General features: G+C 40.2%; 1 protein-coding gene and 1 long non-coding RNA gene across 4 annotated transcripts in view; one reads left to right on the top strand and one right to left on the bottom strand.

Moving 5' to 3' along the window:
* Positions 1 to 358: 358 nt before the first annotated feature.
* Positions 359 to 26259, bottom strand: CXXC4 (CXXC finger protein 4). 3 transcript variants are annotated; one of them, XM_084757277.1, is made up of 4 exons: positions 25849 to 26259; positions 25651 to 25724; positions 21729 to 23046; positions 359 to 4336 (listed from the first exon to the last, which is right to left on the bottom strand). In XM_084757277.1, exons 3-4 carry the CDS (start codon positions 22782 to 22784, stop codon positions 4292 to 4294), a joined length of 1101 nt encoding a protein of 366 aa, XP_084613403.1. In that variant the 5' UTR covers positions 22785 to 23046; positions 25651 to 25724; positions 25849 to 26259; the 3' UTR covers positions 359 to 4291. The 3 variants fall into 3 exon arrangements, with proteins under 3 accessions (XP_084613403.1, XP_084613404.1, XP_084613405.1); XM_084757278.1 differs by lacking the exon at positions 25651 to 25724; XM_084757279.1 differs by lacking the exons at positions 25651 to 25724; positions 25849 to 26259 and having other exon boundaries at positions 21729 to 23148.
* The window catches only part of LOC311583562, a 161650-nt gene continuing 155871 nt past the window's right edge, over positions 21962 to 27740 (top strand). Inside the window, exon 1 of the long non-coding RNA XR_014774580.1 lies at positions 21962 to 22045. This is a non-coding gene — a long non-coding RNA (uncharacterized lncRNA). The remainder of the gene's footprint in view (positions 22046 to 27740) is intronic.

The following is a 27740-nucleotide window of genomic DNA, read 5'->3' as shown; positions in this document are numbered from 1 at the left end:
TCCATCTTCAACTTAGGAAAGCTTTTAAAGTTTTCAAGAAAACAGTATCTTAAGTACCATATTCTTTCTTTATACAAGTTATATATCAAGATAGGTGATAGAGACAGATAGACAATAGATAGATAGATAGATAGATAGATAGATAGATAGATAGATAGATAGATATGGATGAACAAAAAAAGAATAATAGCATATTTTATGAAAGATTTGTACATAGTATCATACCACTGAGATAAAGGCACATATAGTAATAGATACAAACATTTACATCATAAACAATATTATCTTTTCAGAACTGTGCATTCATTAATTTATATGCCACAAATAAAAATATTTGTTATGGAAAAATGGAGATAACTTGAGTACTAAAGTCCTTTATTTAACAACACAGAAATTTCACAAAAACAACTTTACTGGGCAAATTGAAGTGATTTTTAAAATTTTTTTTTACAGTTTTGTACATGCCCCATAAGTGATTTTTCTTAATAAATACACTGTTTTTCCAAAACTGCTTTTTTAAAATAACTGCACAAGCTTACATACACCTTTACACAAATATCTATTAGAAAATGGAACCGTTAACTGCACAGTTCAGAACTGGAGGACGCTGGGAAGGGAGAACACTTCGTGCCCCTTGTCCTGACGTATCTATTTGGCAACTGTGGAACGGAATCCCTCTGAACACAGTAGCTGTGTCTTACTCACTAGGAATACTGATCTCAGTGTGAAATGCCAAATCTAATAAAAACAAAATCTGAAACACTTAGCTGTTACATGAGAACCAACTGTTTGATATTGCTGTGAATCTCCCCATGATCAAAGACCCACTACAGCTTTCTGCTCAATATATTTGACCCTGAATCGTGCATTCATTTAACTGTGTCCCTCGTTTCATTCTCTGATTACTGATACTATCAGCTTCAAGGCTTTATATGCTTTAGCACTAATTGAACAACGTCCATGCCAGGGGTCCTGATGAGGGATGGAACATTCCTTTCTTTTTGTGATTACTTAATATTAATTCATAGCAAGACCATTGTCTCTCACTCCCTGCGATTGCTTAGAAAGAAATTGAGGGTTTGGGGTTAAGCAACCAGGAGACTTCGCATGTAGCATACATTAGGGGGAAATGATTACTATGTGTGTCCCATGGATAAAGTCAGTACCGCCTTGTGTGTGTCCCTCTGCTTGTGTGAGAACAACCAGAAACTCACCTTACTCTGAAGGTCAATAAAGACAGAGGTCTGCATTACGATATCCTTCTGGAGTGCTAAGGAATTAGCTAAGAGGAATATTTGCTTAGGAGACTATGTGCCAATGACCCATATGTTCTCCCGGGCTCCCCTCAAATGCTGTCAGGGCATGGCACCCACTGAGGACTGGACTCTCTCGCGTGTGTTGACTTTTCTAACAACCTTAGCAACATCTGATACGTAGCTTTTAAGTTGTATATATACAACTTAAACCATGATTGCTCAATTGTAAATTTCCTTGGCATGTAAAATAAAAGTCATGTTTCATAGGTATTTTGGAGTAAGGAAAACGCACACCTTTTCTGCCCTAACGCTACAAGTTGTCAGGACACAGATGCTTAGAAAGAAAACTAGAGGGGACCTAAAAGGGTAATTTCTTCACCATTACCAGTGAGAACTCTATCTGTACCCTACATTTTGTAAATTGAGTTTAAGTGAAAACATAAGAAGTGTGTGGCCTAAAAGCAATCAGTGTCAATAATAAAAATGTAAGAGAATTAAAAAAAAAGGCCACACTGTTCATCATGATAACAAACAGATTCCTTTCATTGAAAATAAATGAACTGCCATGTGAAACAACACATTTACAATACACAGATTCATTGTCTTAAGGAAAAAAACAACAACAAAGAAACCCAAAATACATCAAGACATGCAATACCACCTTGAGTTTTCAACTGTCCATACATTGCTAGGAGGTGCTTATTGTGTGCCTAATATAGTCTGAAAAGCAATTTGTTTAATTTATTATCATTTTTACAAAAGCAAGGGAAGCATCCCATTCAAGTGTGGAAATAAGTTTCACTTACAGTTAACTAACAAATTGTCAAAAATAAGAATAAAGTAAAATACTTTTTTTTTCCAGGAAAAAAAAGGAAGGAAGAATGGGACAATCAAGAACTCATACAGTTCTCACTGGTCCAAAAGCAGAAACAGAAATTATACCTACAAACTCTCTAAGGGATACACACGGAGTAGAAAGCTATCTCAGAAGTAATATACAGCGCATTTTAGCTTTTGATGATTTCATTCCTTTTTCTAAACTTAGGCGGGTGTAATACATAATACATTTTCCTCACAAAGACTGCTTGGCTGTACTGCAGACTAAGCATTGGTATGCTAGCTAGGCACATTTGTCCCACGGGTACCCCACACTGGCATCATTGATGCCTGCTAAGTTCCCATCCAGGTACTCCAATGATGCCATACTTAACCTGCCTTTACACACACAAAAAAATTGTCACCTCACTTCCCATTAAAAACTAAAACAAGATTTTAAAAACTATTCACCTGCCAGCCTTTGAAGCACATTACACTGTAAAGTCCTCACTGCCTTGTCACGGTCCTCTCCTGCTGTTTTCCTTCTGGCCTGCTAACCTGTCTGACAGGCATAAAGAACAAAAACGTAACTAACATGATACCTATGTGATTCTATGTGTTTTTCCTAAACTATGCTTTATTCCTGAAATTGATCTTCACAGGGTAGAAAAAAAATTAATCAAAGTATTTCTCTTAATTGGATAGGCCCCTTTTGAAAAAGCACAGCTGTCCCAGGAAAACTCAGTCTTAGAGGACAAGGCAGCCCAGGCTCTATAAAGCATTCTGGGCGATGCTGTCTTGTTTTATGAAACTCCTCTCAGCGTGGCCTTGCTTCATGGAAAGAAAGCGTCCAGTGATAAGAATGGGAAGGGAAGCTGTGGGTGTTCCACTGAGACACTGGCAGAAAAACACTGGACCAACTAATAAGCTATGGAAAGAAAGATAAAGAAACAAACAAAAAAATGCCTCACTTTTAATGAATGTGTAAATTATGCTGAACTGGAAAATATGGCCAGGCATGCCTTAAAGCAGGGTTCAATGCATTTAAGTATTGTTTTAAACCTACCCATTCAATGATATACATGGAATTTAAACACTTGAATACCCTTGTTTTTATTTTTTCTACTCCTCTCCAAGAAAAATAATTAGTAATAATAATAATAATAATAATAATAATAATAATAACAACAACAACAATAATAACAACAACAACAGAATCCAAAAGCTTAGACAGGCTGTGTATGTTAGGGGAAAAAAGTGTCAGGCATGAATTTCTCTTCCTATGATCTGATAACTTTAGCCTAGAAAACACTTTTTCAACAACAACAACAACAACAAAAAATACAGCTGATTCTGCATTTTCCAACTATTCTGAGTACTCCCCGTACAGTGCAACCCAAACAAGTCAACTACGCTAAGTATTTGGGAGGTATACCCTCTGTACAGCTCGTTCGTAAGCAATGCAAGTGCATAACCACTACTCTAATATAGTGCTCAAAAGATTAATCGAAACCTTCATAGTAGCTTCCCTTCTCATAGCGACACAGTTGAAGGTAACTGCTGGATCTAGCATTATCTTTTCGTCTTGTAAAACCAGCCATCAAGTCTCTACAGAAAGATGCATGAGTAATCACCAGTGCTGTTCCTGCTTCTACAAACAACTGGCAAAAAGAAAAAAAATATTTAAAGCTAAAATTTATTGCTCCAGATTTAACTTGCAGAACCATATTGTTGTGTACAAACCGTTAATCTCCATAGCTGCTCAGACATGATTGTCTCCTTGTGTCTAAACACACAAAATACAAGCTGCTATCTGTACAGTTTACAGTACTGAAACACATATATTTGAAAATGAACTATAGATATGTACTTTGTAAAGATACATGATTTTACAGTCAGGGGTTACCCAAACTTATTATTATTATTATTTTTTTTTGTACAGCCACTTTCAAAATAGACAACAACTTCACTAGTATAGCTAAATACATCAAAGGAGGAACCAGCGTATTGAAAGTAAATAGACTGGCCAATTCCCCAAGCTTCCCTGTTATTTTTATGTGTCTTTTTTTTCCCTCTTGTATTTTTTGAAGAAATCCCTATACATAAATGAAAATAATTTCTGGATATTTTCTTCAATGGTGGACTAAGTGGTTTCTTAAAACAAGACATTACTTTGCCCTTCGTTTCCAAATGCCTTGAACATAAGATATACTACTGCTTTAAAAGAACCATCGGAATGCTTCAGCGCTGGGAACAGGCGTTCTCTATAAAAAAAAAAAAGAGCAAGAAAACAGGTTAAGCTTTTTCTCCTATATCAATATAAAATTAGATTTTTCTCCTTTACACTTCAGCAATAGTTTTGCGATAGTCCTAGCCAACTGTACACAGCATAATGACATATACAACAGCATGTAATAAAAAAAAAGAAAATGCTCAATCTTAAAATATGAAAATTACACTATTCGATTTAATACTAATTGACTAATTGTAATGACTGACACCCATTATATACTTAAAATACAGGAAATATAAGGTTGGGACATGTGTAGCCATCAGAATAAAAGATGGTCTAAGGTATTACCAATAGGAAGAGCAATTGGTACCTATATGTAAATTCTGTGGCTGGTTCATAGAAAACCCATGTCATTTTAAATTTATCATTTTTATATCTAGACATAGATGACACAGTCACATTATAACAGGAAGTAGATTTTCCATGATCTTCATTTATATATCGTTCTGTTGTAAAAAAAAATATATCATAAATAGCCCTGCATGCCATCTTTCAGTGTGATATAAGCCTTTCATGCAGCCGAAGTGACTATACCTGAATTATTCTGTCTATTACACTAACAATCATAGCACCAGATAGTAACCTGAAGTTTTATGTACAAAGTTGCAAAACATACAGATGTTTGCAATCTATGTAAGAGTAATGTCAGAGCTAAGTGAAGCCTTTCTTTATGGTGGCAAACTGACATACTAAATGAATGCTGCCATCCAGCCAGCCATTTTGTGTATGAGTGTGTGTGTGTGTGTGTGTGTGTGTGTGTGTGTGTGTGTGTGTGTACATTCTCATAATAGACATATAAATACATATATTAGTATGTATTATAATCATCATATATTAATACGTATTTTTAAGAGAATGTTCATAACACTTGAATTTCCTAATAGAATGCACATGAAAAAATATACTACAAATTATATTACAAAATGCTCTGATAATTGAAGTTGGCTTTGATTTACTTTTCATACATAAGTAATTTGGCTGTCCTTCTCTTTTCATAATAATCTTAATTGAAAATGAAAATCTGTATTGACCCACTACGTTATCAGTGAGACGTTAGACTATTCTCTTTTGAAAATGCCATACTCATGCAGTGTGTGTGTGTGTGTGTGTGTGTGTGTGTGTGTGTGTGTGATTTTACTTCAAGTATCTTTCTTTGTCTTAGACCTGAATCTTAAGCCTATATTAAGATACCTTCAATGTAAAAAAAAGAAATTTAAAATAACTGTCTCGGAAGGCAAATTTTATTCATACTATTGAGCACTCAAAATTATTTTTAAAAACTGCCCTCAAAAATAAACATAAACTTCAAATATTAAAACTCATTAATTTAGTATAAACTGCATAATTCATAGTCACATGCATACGTAAAAAATTAAATTGTACCTTCTCAAAGCACAGAAAAGTACTTTCTCTACTGTCCTCACTAAAATGGCCCCTGTTTCACTGGTCCTAACTCTTCTTACTCAGTTTTGTTCTCTCCAGCTCACTGTGCATACCTGACTCCATCAGTTGGTTTTGTTTGTGAAAAACTTCTTAGCTACTCCTTAAACTTAACTTTTGAATACTAAATGTAATAATTTTAGTTCCAGATACATTTACTTAGTCATTATTGAAAGACATAGAAAGCAATAAGGAACACAACACACCAATTCTAACATTCATACTTTACACACAGGCAACCAGCCATATAGATACAGGCACACACATGTGCAGCAGCATAAACACACACACACACAATGTATCCATGTGCATGCACACACACATGCATGTATACACACACACATACACATGCACACATACACACAAACAGGAAATAAAAACTGAAAAGTTCTACCAGATGCCACCTTGCCTTCTGATGCCAACTAAGAATGAATTCTATATAAGTAAGTTTATTTATATAAATGCAGTCATTTTTAACAAGACACATTAGATCCAAGTATATGCATGCAATTATATATCTACACTCAGATTCACATATGAGAAATAAACATGTGCATATATACTCATATATATGCACATTTATGTGTATATGTATGACAGAGATGCCAACTTACTCTCAGATGCCAACTGGAAACAAGTTTATAAATATATACTTATGCAGTCGTGTATCTTGATAAACAGATATGTTTATGAAGATAAACAGAAAAAATACGGAGTACGTTTCTTAAATGAGATGAAGTCCTTATGCCTTAGATATGCTTTTGAATCAATTTCCTAACTTTGTTCTTCCTGCACTCCTTTCTGCTATTCAATTTTATTTGCACTATTTAATTAAAGCAAGCTTTTAAAATGGTGCCTAGGATCAAAGGTCACTGTTGCAAAGAAAAGATGGTCCTTTCTCAGTGCTTGCTAACACTAAGAATTCATCAAACAGGAGACGTGAGAGAAGCAAGGCAGAGGTTTCTATAGTAATGTGCTCTGGCATAAAACAGCAGCCCAGAGATGCTCTTCTGTGATGTAACTGTATGCTGTGGTGAGGGCAGTGGGTACCACAGGCAAGAGAAGGGAGAAGGGAAGCAGAGAACTTTTATAAATGACTATTCTTTGCATTAAGGTTATTGAAGTCATGAAACTTAAAAAAGCAGGAGGAGGAGGAAGAGGAGGAGGAGGAGGAGGAGAAGAAGAAGAAGAAGAAGTAGTCATAGTAGTAGTGGTGGTAGTAGTAGTTAAACCACCGTGCAGAATTAGGAAAACCAATTATTGACCAGAAACTTACAATTTCCCTCTCAGACTTATTCTGGGATTGAAAGGAGAGAAAAACTCTTTAGCGTCCTAGAGGTGACACAAAGCTAGCATTCTACCATTCTACCATTTCTTCAGGAGCACCAGAAATTTACCTGAAAGTGAGGCTGTGTTATTTGCAACCAAGCAGCTGTTTCCAAAGAATACTGGGTTAACATATGGGTTTTCCGACTACTCCATACAAATTCGGCACACATCTGACTTTGTCACCTAAGGAGGTCGTCTTTGTAAGAAGACCACTGTAAATTGTTTGGAGGCTCAGCACCTCAGCACTGGGGATTAGAGGCCCTCATCTGCTTCCTCCAAGTCAGATAAATTCAACCTCCCAGGGGAGGATGAGGAATGGTACTCTTGATAAGATTTCTGTGACTTCCTGCATGTCAGTGATGCTTGCAGGGGATGGTTATCCTGAGTAACAGGAAGACCACATTCCCCCCTGGAAGAAAAATGGGGCAGGAGGTAATGAACGGAATTGAGTTGATCACATTGTTTAAGTCAGACTTCACTCACGCAGGTGTGAGCAGGATGGCTGCCATGAGGCCTGTAGAGAAATCTGCATGGCCCCTCCCCACCTCATCCCACAATCCGTCTTCCTGGCGTTGCTATAAAGCATGGTGCAAAGAATTCTGACAGAGGTCAGATAGAGAGTGACCTTCGAGCTTGAAAGAGGAGTGTGTGTTTATCCCTTAGGTAACGCTTCAGAGCAAATGAATGTCCCTGAACGAAAGAATGACAGAATGAATGCAAGCTCAAATCCATGTCACATCTACCTAAGACCATAAACACTGTCTCTGGTGAAATGGTTTTCAGTGTAAATTTTTGCTAACTGAGCAACACAAAGCAAACAAAGCTGCCTCAAATAAGGCAGAAGGCACAAACTCTGCTCTGAGACCCCAAGACCATTTCTCAGGTTTTGGCACCTGTCAAGGGAGTGCTGCTACGCTGGTGTCTTTGGGTCAAGCATTCATCTGCACATTCCTGTTAGAAGTACGTGCTGCTTAAGGAAAATTCACCTCCTGAAAGCTAGGAGTGGAGCACCTAAGACTGTACAAATGAGGGCGTGCAGTTTGGTCATTTAGGTCTAGACTCTACAGGTAAACATGAACCTGGCAGTGTTTACCACAGGACAGTTAAATCATTTTAATGAAGTTAGGCCTGAGGTTTCAAATGCCAAATTAAAGATAAACTTTAGCACTGAAATTTACCTCAGAATGCAGACATTTCTAAATCAAGATAACAGAGATGGCATTGGAACTCAGCTGAGAATGCTAAATAATTTGCTAATATCTGTTTGCTTTACTTTCTAAAACAAAGGTTCCCATAATCCATCTGAGTTTTCACATTTTTAGGGTGAAACAGATGGGTCTAACACAATGTCTTCAAAGAGTTAGAATTTGAGAATAACATTATTCTTACATGGATTAAAAACTAATATTCCATGTTCCTGTTGACTAACAGGGAGTACACATTATCAAATCACTTTCTGATTCTCAAATAGTGATGGAAAACTGCTTTCCAGCCCACATCCACGTAGTTTTCAGGGTACGCAGAGTCAGTGATGCCTCTTCTGAGGCCTTCTGGGATGTAGCTCTCCTGTGAAAGCCACTACCAACTTCTTAGGCTCAGGAGCACCTCAGGCCTTGACTTTTGAAATCCTTGCTATATCTGAACCTACATATTAGTACTACCATTTAAAAACTTTAATTAATCCCTGAAAACCTGCAATTAAAAATTACATAAGTGAATAGGACAAAGGCCTCTGTTGTCCTTTAGCGTTCGGCTGTGGCTTTTAATAGCTTTTAATAAAGACTCTCAACTTTAGGATTTTGTTTTTTGAGTAAACAAAATCAAAGGGATTCCTGATAATAAAAAGTTCCTTTTATTTCTGATTTGACTTATAACATTAAAATACCATTACATATGTTGAGGTTTTTTTTCTTAGCAAATTTTAAAATCTGCTTGGTGATCTAAGACATTATATTGCATTACAATATCATGGTTATGAACATATATCTTAATATATATGTTTATATATAATGCAAAATCTTTGAATAGCTAATTACAGTGTAAAGTGATACCAAGCAAAGACGAGCATCTCCCTGGAGTTTAGCAAAATGTTTTTTTTTTACATTTTCTTTTTAAATATTATACTGTAAGAGTACAGTCTATTATTATATCCACTAGAAAGTATAGGTAGATCATACTGAGTATATGAGAAAACCATGGATTTATGACTAATGATCAGCGTGATGCCTTGGAATGCACTGTTAATGAATAAACATACTTTACAGTAAAAAATAACCCCTATAAATTATATGAATGAGAGTATCATTTTTCTTTCTTTTCTTTTTGTTGGGTAGTTTTAGGTAGGGTCTCACTATGCCCCAATCTGGCCTGAAACTCAAGATCCTCCTCCCTAAGCCTGTGGAGTGCTCCCATTATAACAGTAGCTCTTCTCCCAGCCCTCTGGTTTTACCCTACACCTCACCTCCTCTCTTCTTCAGGCCTGTCAAGATGCATGTGGTACATGTGTAATGCACAGCATATCAGACTCATTTCTCTCATAATTGAGTCCTCTAGCACACAACTATTTGACATACTGAAGCCTTACTTTGGTCAATATTTAGATGAAAGTAAAAATGAGCACAGTATTACCACTGACTGATAATACCTAAAGGTGGACTGGCACTAAATAATAAACTTGCGAGTTTAAGCTGCATTCCCCTGCCTGGCTTCCACACTGGCATCTGCCATTACACACTGACACCTGGATTACTCTGATTAACGGTGAGGAACTACCAAGGGCCTTTCCAGCGTCCATTCTCTGTGGTGGCTGCTCCTGTTACTCTTTCCACCTTGGGAATGAATCACCTCCTTCACCTTCCTTCTTATACCTCTAGCACCACCCTCATTACCACCACCAAGACGATAGGATTTAGGAGGCAAACCCAGCTAATGGTAAATAGGACGACACACTTAGATACCCCACTGCAAGGGTGTGAGTTCATATGGTGGTAGAGACAGTTAGGGAATCAAGGTTCAGAGACATGCACCTGGGGAGACAGAGTCGGAGGGAAGAACACTGACACACGGACACCATAGACCCAAGGACACGCCCTTTCTATCCCCAGCATCTAAGGCAAACAACTTCTTTAGACAAGACTCTTGGTTTTAAAAAAAAAAAAAGCCTGAAATCACAATGGCCCGCCAAGTGAGTAAGCTTATTATGACATAGATGAGTATTTGAGTGGTTAAAAGGTTTTCAGACAGAAAAAAAAAATCACTATGAAACAGTAATAACATGCTATAGAGAAGTGGGTTTTTTTTTTCAGTAACCCACAGTTTTTAAAAGCATTTTACAGCCGGGTGTGGTGGTGAACACTTTTTAATCCCGGCACTCAGGACTCAGACACAGGCAGATCTGCATGAGTTCGAGGCCAGCCTGGTGTATGAAACAACTCCAGGACAGCCAGAGCTGTCTCAAAAAAAAAAAAAAAGAAAAGAAAAGAAAAAAGAAAAAAGAAAAAAAGAAAAAAAAACTATTTTACAAAACGATTGAATATAATCATTTTAATTATATGTGTAATCAGGACTATAAAAGTAAAATTGAGATTAAAACTGCAAAATTCACTGGCTATGGTCTTGCACACCAGTGATCTCAGCACGTGGAAAGCAGAGGCAGGAGGAGCAAGGTGATCACAGGCTACAGTTAGGTGACAACTTGGGCTATATAAAACTCTGTCTCACAAAAATAAATGTGTAATGAGTAGGTTAATGAAGCTACACTGTTAATAATTTAAATGTACACAATGTTATTGATATATCTGCAAGCTTATATTAGAGCATACATAGTACATTTCTGGGTTCCCTCCCTCCTTCCTGCCGTCCCTCCTTCTCTCTCTCCCTCCCCCCTCAAACCCTCCCACCTCTCGCTCTCCCTTTCAAAGTTTAACAACTCAGTCTCTCCCTGATGCTACTCTGTTCATTCCTGACTCCAGTCCTGCCACTAGGTGAAAATAGCTATTTAAAAAATGATGAAGTTGTTTAATATTTGTGAAATCTGGGGTGAACTTTTGTTACAACCCTGGATTTTTATCAAGCTCACCACTCTTTCACTGAAAACAAGAAAAGATGGTTGTACAACCATGAAAAAAAAATTGTAGCTCACCTATAGTGTTTAAGACGTTTAAGTTATCCAAGCTAGATTTGAATAGCCTCTAATATTTTACTAAAATAAAACAGAAAAGTTACAATTATCATCCATAGCCCATCTTAACTTATGGTGTTTCTCCGTCCTTGGAGACTGGAGCGATATTTTGATATTATATAGAGGTGCAAGTTGAGTAACATTTTGATGGAGGTCACTGACTTGCCTGTTGTTCAGCATCTCCTCTGGTAACTCTTAGCCACTGAATGACCCAGCCCACCAATCCCAGAGAGCTTTATGCTCCTACACTGATCAGAGGAATTCAGAGGACAATATTCTAAGTAGTTCCACCAATGAGATACCATCACCAACACACTTCACTTGGTTAGAACCATGCTCAGAATACCATGAGGCCTTTGAAGCTGTCTCTTCCAATATTTTTTCCTTTCTCTTTGCCTCTTCTTTCCCTCTTTGCTTCCATTTTGGAATCACCAGAACAAGGAATGTTCAGTTATTCTTTGACTTTTTCACCTTTCTCCTTAATATTTTTTAAATAAACCATCTAAAGGTAACAATTAATTTAATTAAACTTTTCCAAGTTTTTTACATGTGTCCTTGATCACTGGAAGTGTATTTGGGTTTACATACATTGAGAGCATACACACATGAAGCATTCCACTACCTAGACATCAGAGTACCACCACATCCCAGAATATTTCAGTCTGTAGGTTCAAAATCACCCCCAGGAAATGTTCATGGGGTTTTTTTTCTACATCTTTGGGCAGACACAGTAACTCTTAAAGAAAATTAATAAGCCCATTGCTTTAGCCATGGGATCTGCTTATAATAGGTATTAAGCAAGAATTTTTTCACCATTGGTCTGGAATATTTTCTATACCTTCAATTAACTAAATTTCCAGAGGCTTTCCTTAAAGCTAGCTTAAAATTATGCTAACACATTTGAATATTTGGTTGACTATAAGTAGATGCTTTTAGCTCCCTAAACACTATCATTAATTAACTTCGAAGACTCATCTTCTCACGTTGCCTTTCCTATGTTTCTAATACATGAAACAGGAAAAGAAAGGAAAGGAGAAGAGGGAAGGGTAGGTAGGTAGGGCTGGAGAGAATTCAGCAAAGGCAAGGAAAAGCTAAGCTAAACCAGTCTCCATGGAGCTAATTCTTCATGCTGGTGAATAAAGAGATAGAATGCTTCTAGTGGGCCTAATCCCAGATGCACCTGTGACGTCTTCTTACAGATTGTAAGACACTAACAATTGCTAGTCACTTCCAAATTCAGCAGTCTCAAGTGTGACCTGGAGCCGCTCAAGGCTTTCCAGGTCTGCAGTAACCCTGTAGCCTGCTTGTGCTCCTCGCCCCTCCCCTCCCTCCTCCCTCCTCCGTCCAACCTTTTCAGAGCCTCATAATACAGGGAAAGAAAGAATGGAAGGGAGGAAGAAAGGAAGGAAGGGAGGGAGGAAGGAAGGAAGGAAGGAAGGAGACCTAATATGACATCAAGCACCATTCTCAGTAGCATTGCAGTCACCTTATCCCTGCATCCCTTATCCAGGTATGGAGGACAAAACTGTGGTGCCCTGTGTCCACAAGTGTTCAGTTGCCTCTAGGGTTGTCTAAAATCTTAACTCTTCCATTTATGATTAGTTGATTCCTTAGATGAGACTTGGACATAAGCAACACCTAAGAACTTTGGATGAAGAACTAAGACCTGGGTTTAGGGCATCAGAGAGGTACTGACAGAGGGTAGTTGGAAATAAAGGAAAGGGGTTCCTTAAGCCTGGACATACTGCAGCTGCATGTGTACGTACGTGTGTGTGTGTGTGTGTGTGTGTGTGTGTGTGTGTGTGTGTGTGTGTGTGTACAGAACTTACATTCAAGCATTAGAAAGCAGCAGCTCCCGCCTACAGATGTGCTTAGCTGAAACTAGTTTTATCAAGGGTTTCACCACACTCTTACCAGAACTGTGAACGTGCAACACAGAACCAGTGCATGCTGTTCATAGTACACTTAAATTTTACTCCTCATCTTACTAATAAACGTTGAAATATAATTTCCTTCCTCATTATAGACTGGCTCAATTGTGTTATTGCTATTGCTAACGTTTTTTTCAAATTTTATTTGAATGTAGCCAACAAGTTCACGTTTTACACCCCTGCTAATGCAGTTGAAACCATCACTTAACAGCACTCCCTGCCTGTGGCACATCTATATATTTTCTTCTCTGTTCTACTTTATTCCACTTTTAATGTCCTACTGAGAAGCCAACACATTGGTTTCATGGACTCCTGATACACTAGCCCTGTACTAGTCTAACGTCCAGTCACCTGCAGCCTGAAAAACTCAGCAACATCTCAGTCTACTCCCACATCTCACAAATCCATATTCATGTGAAGAGTCTCCCAGGAGGAAAACCCAGAAACATACCACCCTTCAAAATGATCCACAATCCACAAAGGCAGCCTTGCAGCAAATATAAAACATACTTCTTTGGGTATGGGAACAAGTCAGCATTCTCTGCTTTGTTTCCTGTGGACTAAATGTGGAATGCAATATATTTAAGATTTGATCAAAGATTTTGCAACTGGCTTTTCATCCACCTATATCTCATATTTTATCTTTTTTATTTTGACTCCATGAAAATCATTAAGGTATTTCATTTAGCCTACCGAAACATTTCCACATAACAGTCATTCCTCAGAACAGTAATTTTTGACCACTGATCCCCCATCACTAATTCCCACAATTTCCACACAGTTATATTTTAGTGGTTTTCCTTCTTTAAAGAAAGTTATACCATCACTTTCTACTTTATGAAGTTTTAGAGAAAATAGAATTTGCCGGATTTGCTGAAATCCACAAAAATGCCCATCACTCCTCCTCGCCACAGGCATGCATCACGGTCTCGCCTCATCCTACTTGATCTTTATCCTTGGATGCTTGTATCAATCATCCAGTTATGATGTGCTGTGCTGAGCAAGGCGCAGCACTTTTAGTAGAGTTTTCTTCCTGTTCAACACTTTTCTCGACTTTTTAGGCTGCTCTATAAGACATAAATTAAATGTAGATAAGACTCAAAAGGGATTTTATTTTCTACTAATCTTGCAAGTATTTTAGCTCTGCTCTGGAATTATGCTACCAAGTGTTCCAAAGTCGTACATCAAAATAGCACCAGCTGTGACATAGGCCTCCTCATCAAGGATTCATTAACCTAAGCCTCAAGCCTCAGCTCTTGCTCTCAAACCAAACTCACTAAACATGGGTTCCTTCCTTTTGTCCTCCTATCTTATACTCTGTAAAATTTCAAACTTCTGGAAAGATGAAGGGATCCACAATCCATCTTGACAAATGTCCTTCTATGTAGTGTTTAGCATCCTAGTTTGAGAGTTTTCTTTTTTAACTAAAAAAAAATCTTCTGTGAATTCCAGTTCTTTTGGGGCCTCTTGCTTTTCCCTCTAAATCATATTTACCTGTCTCACATCTATACTAAATGAATGCCTGTACATTCTACCCATACTAATGTTTACTAACATATACATTTCAGTTTCCCAACACTAAATGTGTTCTCTAACTGGTGTTTACAGAAAGCAGTTAAGGAAATTTAACCCTTTCCTTAACGTTGATCCTCTTGAACTAACTCACATGAGAATAACCCCCTCAGTGAAGTTGTTTAATGTGCTTAAACATTGTTGATCCAGAGTAGAGTCATTTTTCACAGACTGTCTATGGGACAACATGGCCTCAATACATTTTTAACTAAAACGTTTTTTTTGAAAGGTCAGGAAATTAGTATAATATTTCCTGAATATAATTCATATAAGATTTTACATAAAATAAATACAAAGGAAATCTGACCTATTTGAAAAAGCAACTGTTTTACCATTAGTAAGAAACTGCGTTGAAACAGTTGTGCTAAGTACTACGAAAAATGGAGAGAGGGGCGGTCATGAAGCTGGATCTTCTACCTGTTTAGTAGTCTCAAGCTCCTAAAGGAGACAAAGCCACAGGCTGTGAGGAAAAAAAAATCCTTGTAATGCTTTACAGTAGAGTTAACAAGCCTGCCAGGATCCTGGAACCCCTGCTGAACTAAGTCCTCCGCATTATTAAATGGCTGTTGCATGTGAAGTATGACGCAACATAACTTAATAGAGAGCAGAAAACACAAGGCTGAATGGAGGGAGGGGTTTCGGTTACTCAGTAGAATAACTCAGTTTCTGGACAGAGGTGTCTCTGCATGTGATGGGGCAAGATCTGACTTGGATGAAATCAGCCCTGCAGCCTTCCTTCCACAGGTATCTTGAAACCCCCAAGAAGACCAGAGTAATGGGAAATAAAAAGTACCATGTAGGCAGAAATGCCGAAGCGGAACTGAGGAAACAAAATTACACACGCACATGCCCACAGCACTGACAGGCTCTACAGAGTGTATTCTTGAAAAGAAGCTTTTTACAAAAACTATACTTCCCAGAATGCTCTGTTTCCTCCACCGAAATCATCTAATATCCTCACCAATGACTGAAAAACGCCCTGCACAAAGCATTTTGAGCTCACTTCTGCTTTCATAAATTAACTTATTAATAGGAGAAAATATTTAAACACATCTTCATTTCAACCCATTGCTTACCTAGATATTGTGTATGACCAAATCAAGATTTTTTTTTTTTTTAGCATTTTGTATAATGTAAGAAATTGAAACAGACCTGGCTTGTGGGAAATGCACCAAATAGGACACCATTTACTAAAGTTTTTCAATGAAAACTTAAATTTTTTTCTGATAAAAGTGAACTATATATGTGATCAATTATGATTGAGTAGTAATTTAAAGAAGACCTGAAACATCTTAAAAAACACATCCCTGGGGAAATACTAAAATAAGCAAATGTTTAACTTCATATTCAAAATGAGCATCCCAATAAGGTTTGTAGCAGCTACTGTCTCCAGTTTCCAATATGGCAGAAAATGGTGTACTTGGAGAAAATATAATGGACATCTCCATCTTTTCTGTAGATTCTTAAAATATTCAGTGTTTTTTTTCCCCTTGAGAACAGCTGGAAAGCAAAACACTTCCAACGTATGTTTTGATTGTTTATCCCAGGGTACAGAGGCACCTCTAGTGGGAACAGGAAATCAGAGGACTGGCTCTGGAGAGCTCATCTCTGGAGGGAAATCTTCACCTGGAATTCCAGCTGACTGCACAGGCTTCCCTTGTTACTGCTGGATCTTATAAGTCCTCAAATTTAAAAAAATTTTAATTTATTATAATTTACTCAAATGACATCATGATTGGCATCCTCTGGCTTGTCTCTTCCCATTCCCACCTTTCCTCCCTCTTCCAATCACTCTTACAGTTCACTTTGCAAAACAATTTCCAAGTCTGACTCTGTGAAATTACACCATTTCGACCCAACGATGGTACACCGAAGAGTAACTCAATAATAAAGTAAATAAAACTTTTCAAGTCAGCAGGGTGTGGTGGTACACACCTTTGATCCCAGCATGAGGGAGGCAGAGGCAGGCAGATCTCTGTGAATTCGAGGCCAGCCTGGTCTACAAAGTGAGTCCAGGTCAGCCAAGGCTGCACAGAGAAACCCTGTCTCAAAACAAAAACAAAAACAAAAAACAAAACAAAAAACCAACGCCTCCCAAAAACCCACAAGCAAACAAAACAAAACAACAACAAAAACATTTCAAGTCAACTAATGTTTACAGCCTTCATCACTAAATAAATATCCCCTTATTCACCAATTCACCAGATAATTCACCAATTATCTGATTAAGCTAAAGCCTAAAGGTCAATGTTATTTAAGTTTTTTCTCATTGTTCTTCTGAATCTTTCCTTGTATTTTGTTTGATGACATCTAAGTTTCAAAGAAATGTCTTATATATGGCATAGTCTACGAATGGATTTTTTTTTTCAATTTTATTTCACTCCTTCTTGTTGCCACATAAAATACTGCTTTGATGTTTCCATGCTGTGTAGATGGGTCAAAACTCTGGTTTTATTTAGGAAGCAAAATATATATATATATAAAACCTAGTTTAACAAGAAACTGTATTTTTAACTGACAGATGAAGTTGTATGGACTTATTATGTACAAATCAGCTCTGATATACATGAAAATGACATTAACTCCTTTGGACTAAATCTAGTGATTTCATCCAAGTCATATCTTGTTCTACCATGTGTCTCTACACATGATCTTCAGGTGTCTCTACATCTATTCAGTCCAGTGTCTACGGGATAAAGCTGTGTTGTGGCTCTGACCAAGCCTGATCATTTCTCAATCCCTGTCCTTACCATTAATAGATCCAGGATCTTCTCCCTAGATTATCTCATTGTTACATTCTAGTATGACAAAAATTATCATTTTATTTGGATTTTATTGAAAAAAATTTCCTTTTCCTTCCTATTGCCAATTATATATTGCATCTTTGTATTAAAAATAATATTTCCTACTAGCATCTTTTAATTGTTAAACTGAAAACTCATTTTAAAATTACAATATGAAGTGACAAACTAAAAAACGTTTCAATTTAAAATATGAAAGATTTATTATATTCTATATAGGCATATCTACTTTTTTAAAAAAATAACTAAACTTCAAAACCTCGTGGAGTGTTTAGCTATTTGTGGATTTTCCCTACTCCACAGCTCTGAATTGGATAGTAACACATCTACTTCGATGTGGGCTATAAATGAATTCCCTCAGCAGGCAAAGGACATCATTGTGCACAAAGTACAGACAGTGCTTTGTCCAGAATTGCACAGCTGCCATTGGTTGGAGTCCTTAGAACTTAAAATTTATTTCTAGTATGTTTCACTCCTTCTGAAACACTCTTCTAAGTCAAGTCGTCTAGTTTCAGTTGATAACATCAGAATGCTTTTCATCAAATCCTTTAGACTCTCAAGCTGGGTTCTAGAAACATTATTGTGAGCATATACACCAATGCACTATTTTTTTATAATGAGAAAAAAAAAGAGAGAAAGGAAAAAAATAACTGTCCCATTCCCCTGCTTTCCAGTTTTTCCTTCTCTGCTCTATAAAGTGGTGGCAGGAAAGAGAGCAGGAGTGGGGGCAGGGAAACCTCCCAGAGGCACAGCTTCACTAATGTAATTCCATAAATCAACTAATGGGAGAGAAACCAGATCTGTGTGGTCTCTAATGCTGTCCCGCAGAGATCAATCATGTCACCTGAACAACGTTCAGGGACTACGAGGCTGGGCTTGCCCGTGGGACAACTTTATCCCTTGAGTTACATTAGATTGTGATGTCTTAAAAAGTTAAATCTTTGTATCAGAAAAAAAAAAGGCAACGGTTGTGTGTATACAATCTGAAGGATTACCTCTGAAAGGGGCAAAGTATTAACTTAATATCATAACAATCTCCTATATGGTCATGTTTTAAATACATCTAGGAACTTAATATTAATTAAGGACACACATTTTTAAAAATAAACTTTGTCCCACAGGAGTACAACACATTGGTATCAACTGCTTTTAACAATTAGTGGCTATTTGTTAATATGGTCGTTGATAAATGAACAGTGACATATGCAAATCCACAGTACACAAAACAGAGCATTCACTCTTCCATGGGTATGACCATACTGAATGTCAACAAGGAGTGTTTTTGGTTGTTTTTTTTTTTTAATAAACATAAGTTGCTCATAAAATGGGACTAAGCAGGGAAATGTCATGTTTAAAGAGAGACTAGAAAAGGGGGCTTAAGAGAAAGGGGCACGAACCCCAGCACATCCATGGGAGTCTTTCTTAATCTTGGTTTACACAGGCTGAAAGCAATCTGACTCCGCCTCCTGTCTCTGAGACAAGACCGAGTGGAAGGGGACAAGGAGGGCGCATGTGCTAAGATTATGAGTTCTGATTAGCATGAGGATGTTAAGACCTCAGGTGTCCATGAGTTAAAGCCACAAGTATTAGGTACTAAGGTCATGACTGAAATCCTAACTCCTGGACCTCAGACAAACATCCACCCACTCCCCAAAACATGTCCTGAGATGATGGTGGACCAAATTAGAAACAGGAAACCAGCTCAGGGGGGACCTTTTCAGCCTTGCTTCACTTTAGCTCTGCTACTCTGTACATAAGCCCTGGAAGTTTCTTACAACTGTAGCTTGAAGTTCTATGTGGTCATAAGGTAATCACACTGCAATTGCCTATTCAGGACCTGGACAGACGCTCGGACAATCTTGAAAACTTCTCTTTTCTTTTGTTCTGCCCAGTAGTATCCCATGAATTACCATGACCTTAAACCATAACCATTGCTCCAATAGGTAGGACCTTTCACTCTCATCCACTCCCACCCTTCCACAGGACCAGAACATTCTGTGCATGCTAATTTTCAAAGACAAAAAATGATTCTACAATGCTTGGAATCATGGGGGGTTGGGGGCATTAAGCTTGTGGGAAAGCATTAAAAGAGAGACAGAGAGTAACTATATGAAGATTATTTGAATGAACACAGCAGCATAGAAACATGGCTGAAAGCCTATTAGAACTCACAGCTGACTCCTCTGGAGAGGTTACTGGCTAAATAAACGAGAATTACTCAATGGTCCTCTCCACTACATCCCTACCATGGTGTACAGGTGGTGCCAGTGACTGTAGCTAAAGCTGAGCAGAACAATGCCAGTACTACAACTCTACAGATTACTTCTCAAAGAAAGATGGGAGCCATACAGTCCTACTCACTGGACATTCATAGGAAACTGCCACAGTGTAAGCTAAATGTTAATTTTCCATGGTCTTCCAGCCTAAGAGAAGTCATAGCAAATTAAAGCCCACAGCAGAGAGTTCAAAAGTTAATTGTTTGCCATCTGGGAAAATGCATACACCTGCACTGTGGCTGCTGTTATCTTTGAAGGCCCTGTCCCAGGAAGACATGGTTTGTTTATAAAGATGGAGTAAATGTGACTTTGTGATGGAACTGCAGTCCACATGCTTCTGACTTTGGAAATCCCAGTCCCTTGGCCTTGGCTTGTACCAAGATGATCCCATCTTCTCTGCAGTCAAACCAGAAGCAAGATCTTTAACTTTCATGCTTCTTCTTTGAAACTCGAATAATCAGTGATTCGGAGAAAACATGCCTAGACAAGCGTTCCTCACGACGGATTGGACAGTCACTCAACATACAGTCTAGTCCACAGAGCCTTCCCAAACAGTAAGTCCATTACCCAGTCCCACATATGTACAAGCTGCTAACCGTCCTCTCTATAATTCATCATAGGCTGTGATTGCCTGTCCATATTTCCCTTCCGAATATGTCTCCAAACCAATATACCTGTAATTTTTCATTTTTCCTCTTGTGTTTTGACTAGGCTATCATATAAAATGTTCATCATGTACATCAGCCTTAATTTGAAATGTAATTAGAAGCCTAATTTTAGCATTACTTTAGTAAATAATTTTACTGTTTTAAAGACCTAAAGGAAAAGTAAGCTATCATTTACCATATATGGCATCGACCAAAACCTCTCTATGCTTAGAGTAATTTAGCAACCACAAAATGGTGACTTCGTCAGATACTGAACCCAAGGGTAATGAAAAATCCAAAACAACAAGAAAAATGACAGAGTTTTCCTGGAACTACATAAAATATTTTAAAAATCCCCTCCCCCACTAGCCACAATGGTAAATAATTATCACTTTACTCAAAGTAACAGTTCAAAAATGGCTGGTGGCTATCAGCTCTATACTATTTCTACTTGCTCAAAAAAAATCAGGAAAGCAAAAAAATAATAATAAAACAAAAACATTCTGTCAGGCTAAGGAGAAAATAATTCTGGAAGATTAAAAATCCCCCTTTGAGTCCAGGCATTTCAGCACGCACATCACACACACACTTACACACACACACACACACACACACACACATACACACACACACACACACTATATATATATATATATATATATATATATATATATATATATGTGATAGAGGGCATATACACATATGTATGCGTATACTATAGGCTGTGTAACACATGTAGTATTATGTCTGGGCCTCTAATAAGTCCTTGTTAGCCATATATATGTGTGTACATATATAAATGATGGATGTGTTTAATATTTTGGACAGAGCTTTTTGTTTTGGGTTTTCCTGAGGGAATAGTTTAAAACAGCAAGGGAAAATATTAAACATACTCAAATGTAAAACTTCGGATTCTTAGACCAATCGCATTTTTTCCAGAGATTAAAAAAAAAAAAGGAGGGGCACCCTCTAGCAGAGGGGAGGTTCCCGGTGAAGTGCAGCTGCGAGGGTGATGTAGAGGCCATGCCCTCTGCAAACCACCTATTTCAGTACGTTACAACCTGCAAGAAGCTTCAGAAAAGGGGGTGCTGCGTCTTGAAGCCAGACAAGAAACCCTGTGGGGAAGAGGAGAGGGGAGTGAGGAGGGAAGGGGCAAGACTGGGAAACAAGAAATCATCTCCTCTGACCTCTAGCGAAGTGCCAGGTTTTTTCTTTAGCTCTTCACATTTTCTAAATTTGCAGATCTGGTGTCCCGTTTTGCGATTCCTGCAACTGCTGCAGACGCCACAGTTGATGAGCCTCTTGCAGGGCACGCAGACCCCACACCTTTTCCTCTTCTTCTTGGCCGGGTTGGCTCCGCCAGCTCCCCCCGAGGAGGACGAGGAGGAGGAGGAATGATTCTGCGGGCAGTCTGCCAGATTGGCAATTTGAAACGCACTGTCTGTGACGGCTGCTGAGGCTGCTGCGGGGGAGTGAAGGGCTGTCATGACGATGACCCCTGGAGGTAATGAGATGCCCCCTAAAGCCGGGATAGCGGAAAAAGTCCCCACCCGCTCGGGGAGATTCATTATCTCTGCTTCAGCAGCGCCGCATTTGAGCTTGTTCATGCATTCCCCCGCCAAAGGTCTGCAGTGTTCAGGGGATAAGGTGGAGAGGAAATTAGTATTTGCCATTTGCAACGACGGCTCTGGCGGACAGCCAGCCTTCCCCAGCCGCTGGGAGTCGTTCCGGTGGTGCATGCTGGTCCTGCCGCCGCCGCCGCCGCCGCCTCCACCGCCGCCGCTGCTGCCACCGCCGCCACCGCCACCGCCGGCGGCGGGGAGGATTGCCGAAGAGGAGGCGGAGGAGGAGGCGGCGGCCGAGGAGGATTTTCTGCCAGCTCCGCCGCCCCCACCCCCGCCCCCACCGCCCCCGCCGCCGCCCCCGCTGCCCCAGAGCATCGCGGTGGCGGCGGCGGTGGCCGCGTTGTCGCAGTTCCACGGGGACATGCCTATGCGCGCGGCGGCCGCGGCGGCGGCAGCGCTGCTGGGGAAGATGGGGGTGGTGATGCGCGCAATCTTGGCTGCCTGCGGGAAGGCGCCCCCGTTGGTCTTGTAGAAGGAGGTGGCAAAGGAGCGGTAGCGCTCCATCTCCGAGTTGTAATCCACAAGGCTGTTCAGGGCCCCCTCAGGCAGGTGGCTTTCCTTGGGCAAGCCCGGGGCCTCCGGGCTCGGCCCCGGCTCCACGCAGACATTGGTGTTCATGGTGCAGGGGGGGAAGAAGGGGTGCAGGGTGGAAGTGGGGACCGCCTGGTCCGACACCTGGGTGGGAAAGGGGGAGAGGTGGGGGGGAGGGTAGCGGGTGATGGTGGGGTCGGAGTAAGGGCCGGGCCGGCAGGAAAGGGGGGGGGGGATCCGGGTGGGGATAGCAAGGTGAGGGCTGTTCTAGTCCTCTCTGGGGCGCATGTCCACAGACGGCGAAATCCCAGGCAGCGTCTTCCTTTGCATTATCCACCAACTGTTACAACTAAAATAAAGAAAGTCATTCCAACGAGCTGCACGAGGAGAAAAATTAAAAATAAATAAACAGCCGCCCTCGCTACCCCACCGCAGACACCACAGAAAGCTCCCACGTTCTCCAGTCGGGTCGTTTGCATAACAATCATCAAGACATGACCCCCCCACCCACCCACCCCCAACACTCCCAACCCCTGCTCCCTCCCACCCCGCAGCACACCACACAGCTCCTCCCCCGCCCCTATTCTTGTAACCCTCCTGAGAAAAAATGTATTAATAGCTAGAGTACCCAGGGAAAGAGGAAAGACGGGGGTGACAAATGCCGAGGGAAAAGGGCAATTGGAGTGCTAAAGACATGCAAATCAGGGGTGGGAGGGCGATACTACCTATAAGCAGAGGGCATTTAAACATTATGAAATGTGTGAACAAGTGCTGCCTGGGCATGCAAATGCTGTAAAGTAGAAAACAGCAATGGCCCTATGAGGAAAACGAACAGGAAATTAGCAAATGAAGTACTGAGAAAGTCTACAACACATCCGAGCATAAACTGTAAGCAAACACAATACAACTGAGAGCTACAAGACTGCCCACATACAATCTGAACTAAAGAGGCAGGGGGAAAAAAAGAACTACCAGCTGCCACAGTGTCCTTCTGTGTCTGTGGTCATTAGTTTGAATCCCAGCACAGCTGGCTCTGTTAGGGTCTTAATTCAATGGAGCAAGGACAGGTCTCAATTGTACAAGCCATTTGGTGGCAGGGGCAAAAAGGTGGTTTATTAGTTGTTTAAAAAAACGGGGGGGGGGGAGGAGGAGGAGGAGAAGATGGGATAGATAGATAGATAGATAGATAGATAGATAGACAGATAGATAGATAGATCTGTAATACAAGCAATGTCACAGGCTCAAACTGTCTGTTGCCCCTGTAAGAATCTCCCCAATCATTTCTAATGGAGATTGCAGTCTCTTACCAAGAAAAGAGGAATGCACTGGACTTTAAAAAAAAAAAATCATTCACAAACACTGAATTTTGCATAAAATGAAAGAGAAGAGAGGTCCCCTTCAGGTGTTGTTTACCCCAAGAACCATTAAGATGATTTTCTCCCTTTTGCAATTTTTTTTTAAAGAGGAAAGTTTAATGTAAACTGGGTATTTGAATCTCTCTCTCTCTCTCTCTCTCTCTCTCTCTCTCTCTCTCTCTCTCTCTCTCTCTCTCTCTCTCTTTCTCTCTCTCTCTCCAGGCCTTCATTAAGCTTTAGGAAGAAGCATTTCAGTTGTTTATTAAGGGTGAGAGGTACACCATTGCCTTTTAAGAATTAAAGCAAAGATGCAAACTGTATATTCACCTTAAAAACACAGTTTCTTTGTTTCCCTATTTTTTTTTCTAGAGTGCCTTTCTCTGGCATCTTCTGAAGCCTAGAGATTTGGCATAGAAGGTGGAGTTCAGGGAATTTAAGCTGAGGGGCCTAGTAGTCTCTGCCTGGCATCCTCAGAGTTTCAAATGCATATCAATTATAGTAATTATGCTTATAATTAGATTAATGAACCATTATGTCCAAACTCCAAATGTAAAAACTTCAAGATCTACTGATGAGGCACCCTAGAAAATGGGTCCATGTAAACAAATCCCTATTAGGCAAAGTAAATCAGGATAAGGAACCTCCCCCAGGCTGGATTAGAAGGTAGCAGGCACTCTTCAGTCACAGAAAGCCCCCAGTCACTCAGGAACCACCTCTGTGGTTTCGTATTAGGGAAAACTGCTCCCTTCTGAGGTCTGATGACAACACAAAGGTGCCCCCAAAAGCCTTCTGGCTAAATATTCTTGACACTTGCAAGGGTTTGGGGGGAAGGCACTGTAAGAATACACATAGAGCTTCAGTTCCTGTGAGTCACATTGAAGACGCAAGACCCGTAATAACTGCTACTCACTAAAAACTAGCTATGCCAACCACGCAATAGGCACCATCACACTGAGTGGAGGCAACATCTTAACATTTTAGTCTTTTGACCTTGTTCCAAATAAAGAAGGAATTTAATATTTCCTTTTCAGAGTCTTAGAGTGGTGTTTCCAAACAAGCTGTCCTTGCTTCTCTGATTGTCATGACACACACACATACACACACACACCACCCCCTTCCCACCTCTAGGTTCAATGCCACCAGAAACTAGAAAATGATTGTGCCCACTATCCAGGTCATAATTGTTTAATCAATGCATCCCTGAAGCATGAAAAGGGTACCTAAGCCACAGCTATTGTTTGGCTTTTATTTAGCAACAAAATAAAACACACACCAATAACTATAGTTCTAATACCAAAGCTAAATTAAGCATCCATACTTCATGATCCTGCTTTGCCCCTGAACAATGTGACTATACACGCCTAATACTGTATGTCTGGTCTACCAGAGACACGGAGATCAAAGGTCATATTTAACATTCAGGAGGAGGGGCCGGTGCAGATTAATTAATTAATTAATTAATTAATACAGCCACGGTTTTTTTTATTGCCGGAGTCCAGCATTAATCTACTTTTACAATCCCACCGGACAGCAAACATTTAAGAAAGAAAGAGAGAGGGGGTGAAAAAGCCAGAGGAAGAGAAAGAACAATCACTTACCAGTCTTTTTATTTGGGGAGCCTTAGAATTTGCAGACGCTGCCAGTCTGCCTTTAATTAGTTGCACATCACCCCCTAACACAAAGAAACACAAATCCAGATGTGTCTTGGCAGCTCCCAATTACAACTTTAATACTTGTAAACAAACTGTTGGGAATGGGGGGTGGGGTAAATAAATATGCGGATGAAAAAAAAATACCTGTAAATGGCTTTTTTTTTCTTGTTGCAGAGAGGAGGAGGAGATGGTGTTAGTGGAGGGGGTGGAAGGAGGAGGAGGTGGGGGTGGAGAGGAAAGCGCCGAGTGTGAGCGTGTGTGGGAGAGCGCGGGGCTGTTGTCGGTGGTCTCTGCTCTTCCCAGCGCGTTGCTCCCCGTCCGTCTCCAGTCGCTGTGTGCGAGGGAGGGAGGGAGCCGGGGAGTCTCTCTCTCTCTCTCTCTTTCTCACCCTCCCCACCCCCCCTCGCTCTGTTTGTGTGTGTGCGTGTGTGCGGTGGCTGGGGGAGGGGAGCGCGGAGAAAGGCGAGGGAGGCGGTGCGAAGCCGGGGGCGGGGGCGGGCCGCGGCGCCGAGGTGAGCAGGACGCAGGCCGCGGACACCTCCCGATGATTGGCTGCAAATTACACGGGGAACAAGAGGCGCACGCGGGCCAGCGCTCCTTTTCACAAATCCCCCTGCTCGCCAGCGTGGCCACGTTTCTCGGCCCGCCCGCCAGCACCCGGCGCGGCGGAGGATTTGCTTTTTTGCTCTGGCGGATAATTGTTTGGAAGGGATGGAGAAGAGGGCGTTCCCGCCCCTCGCGCCCTCGCTCTCTGCGGGTGTGTTTGTGCACGCTGGGCGGGGGTGTGTGTAAATAAACTTGTCTGGGTTCCCTGCCTGAGCAGGGAAGAGCCATGCCAGACACAGAGGGGAGGACCTGCATGGAGCAGGAAGGCTCTCGGTTCGCGTGCTTTTAAATAATCTTCCTGGAGTGGCCAGGAGAGACTCTTTAAAGAGAATCATTATCGTTTGAGGTTTTAAAGTAAGGGAGAAAGGGGTGGGTGTTCTGGTGGTTCGAATCCTTGAAATGTTATTTTGCCAGAATGTAAAAAAAAATGATGATGTGATGCTTGACCGGCCTCAGGCTGTGGCTGTCTTTTTCTCTTCTCCCTCTCTGCTTTCCCTTCCCACTGTGTCTGGGTCTGCCTACCCCATAAGGCTTCCCTCTCTCTTTACTACTTCATCTGGTAGTTTGGAAGAGGCAAATATTTATCCCACCTCCTTAATTTTAGTTCCACATTTTAATTTTAGATCTAAATGATCTATTTTAACAAATATTAATGTGATGAACATTTTACTTCCCATTACCTGGGTAAATACTTCAAACTGGAATGTATATTTTAGCACACATCACATATAAGTAAAACTCATAGAAGTGCAACTGTGAATTAACCCCTTCACTACTGCCTCAAAGAAGGTGAGGAAATCTGAACATGTGCTCCCTACCTACTGAACTGGCAGAAACAGAAATGAAATAGGATGCAACGTTTTGAGTCCTTTTAAATACCATTATTTTCCCCTACCCACCCCACCCACTTGAATGGGACATTGAAAGGGAGTCTCAATGTAGCTCAGGCTTTTCTAGAAATTACTATATAGCCCAGGCTAGCCTAGGTCCCTCCTAGGTAGTCATCCTAGCTCAATCTCCAGAGTGCCAGGGTTATAAGTATGTCTCTTGCGCCAAATAAGTTTTCTAAGAAGCAACCAAATCAAATTAAGTTTGTTGTAAAGAATAAAGTTACACATCGAAACAAAAACTATATTGTAATTTAGTAGTTTCAGAGAAGGAAGAGAAATAAGAGTTGTTTTGTAAAAAAGAAAAATTGCTGAAAGACAGTTTAAGCCAATCTGTATTTGAATTTTCAGGATTCACATTGACCTTGTCAAGAGTTGGTCATGTGTAGGTTAGGGATAGCAGACAAGCTCTCGAGGGAGAGCTCCCTCCTTCAGGAGGGAGCGGTGGGTAAAGCAGGAACAGTTATGTTTGTCACTCTATGCACGTTTGTCATTTTTTTAGACATAGGCTGAGTTTGTTTATAAATAGTTATGTCCTTTTCA

This window comes from Acomys minous (genome assembly GCF_964271855.1).
Source record: "Acomys minous genome assembly, chromosome: 14".
Lineage (NCBI taxonomy): Eukaryota > Metazoa > Chordata > Mammalia > Rodentia > Muridae > Acomys > Acomys minous.
The sequence above is the reverse complement of the archived record's forward strand: the minus strand, read 5'-3'. Positions and strand labels throughout refer to the sequence as shown.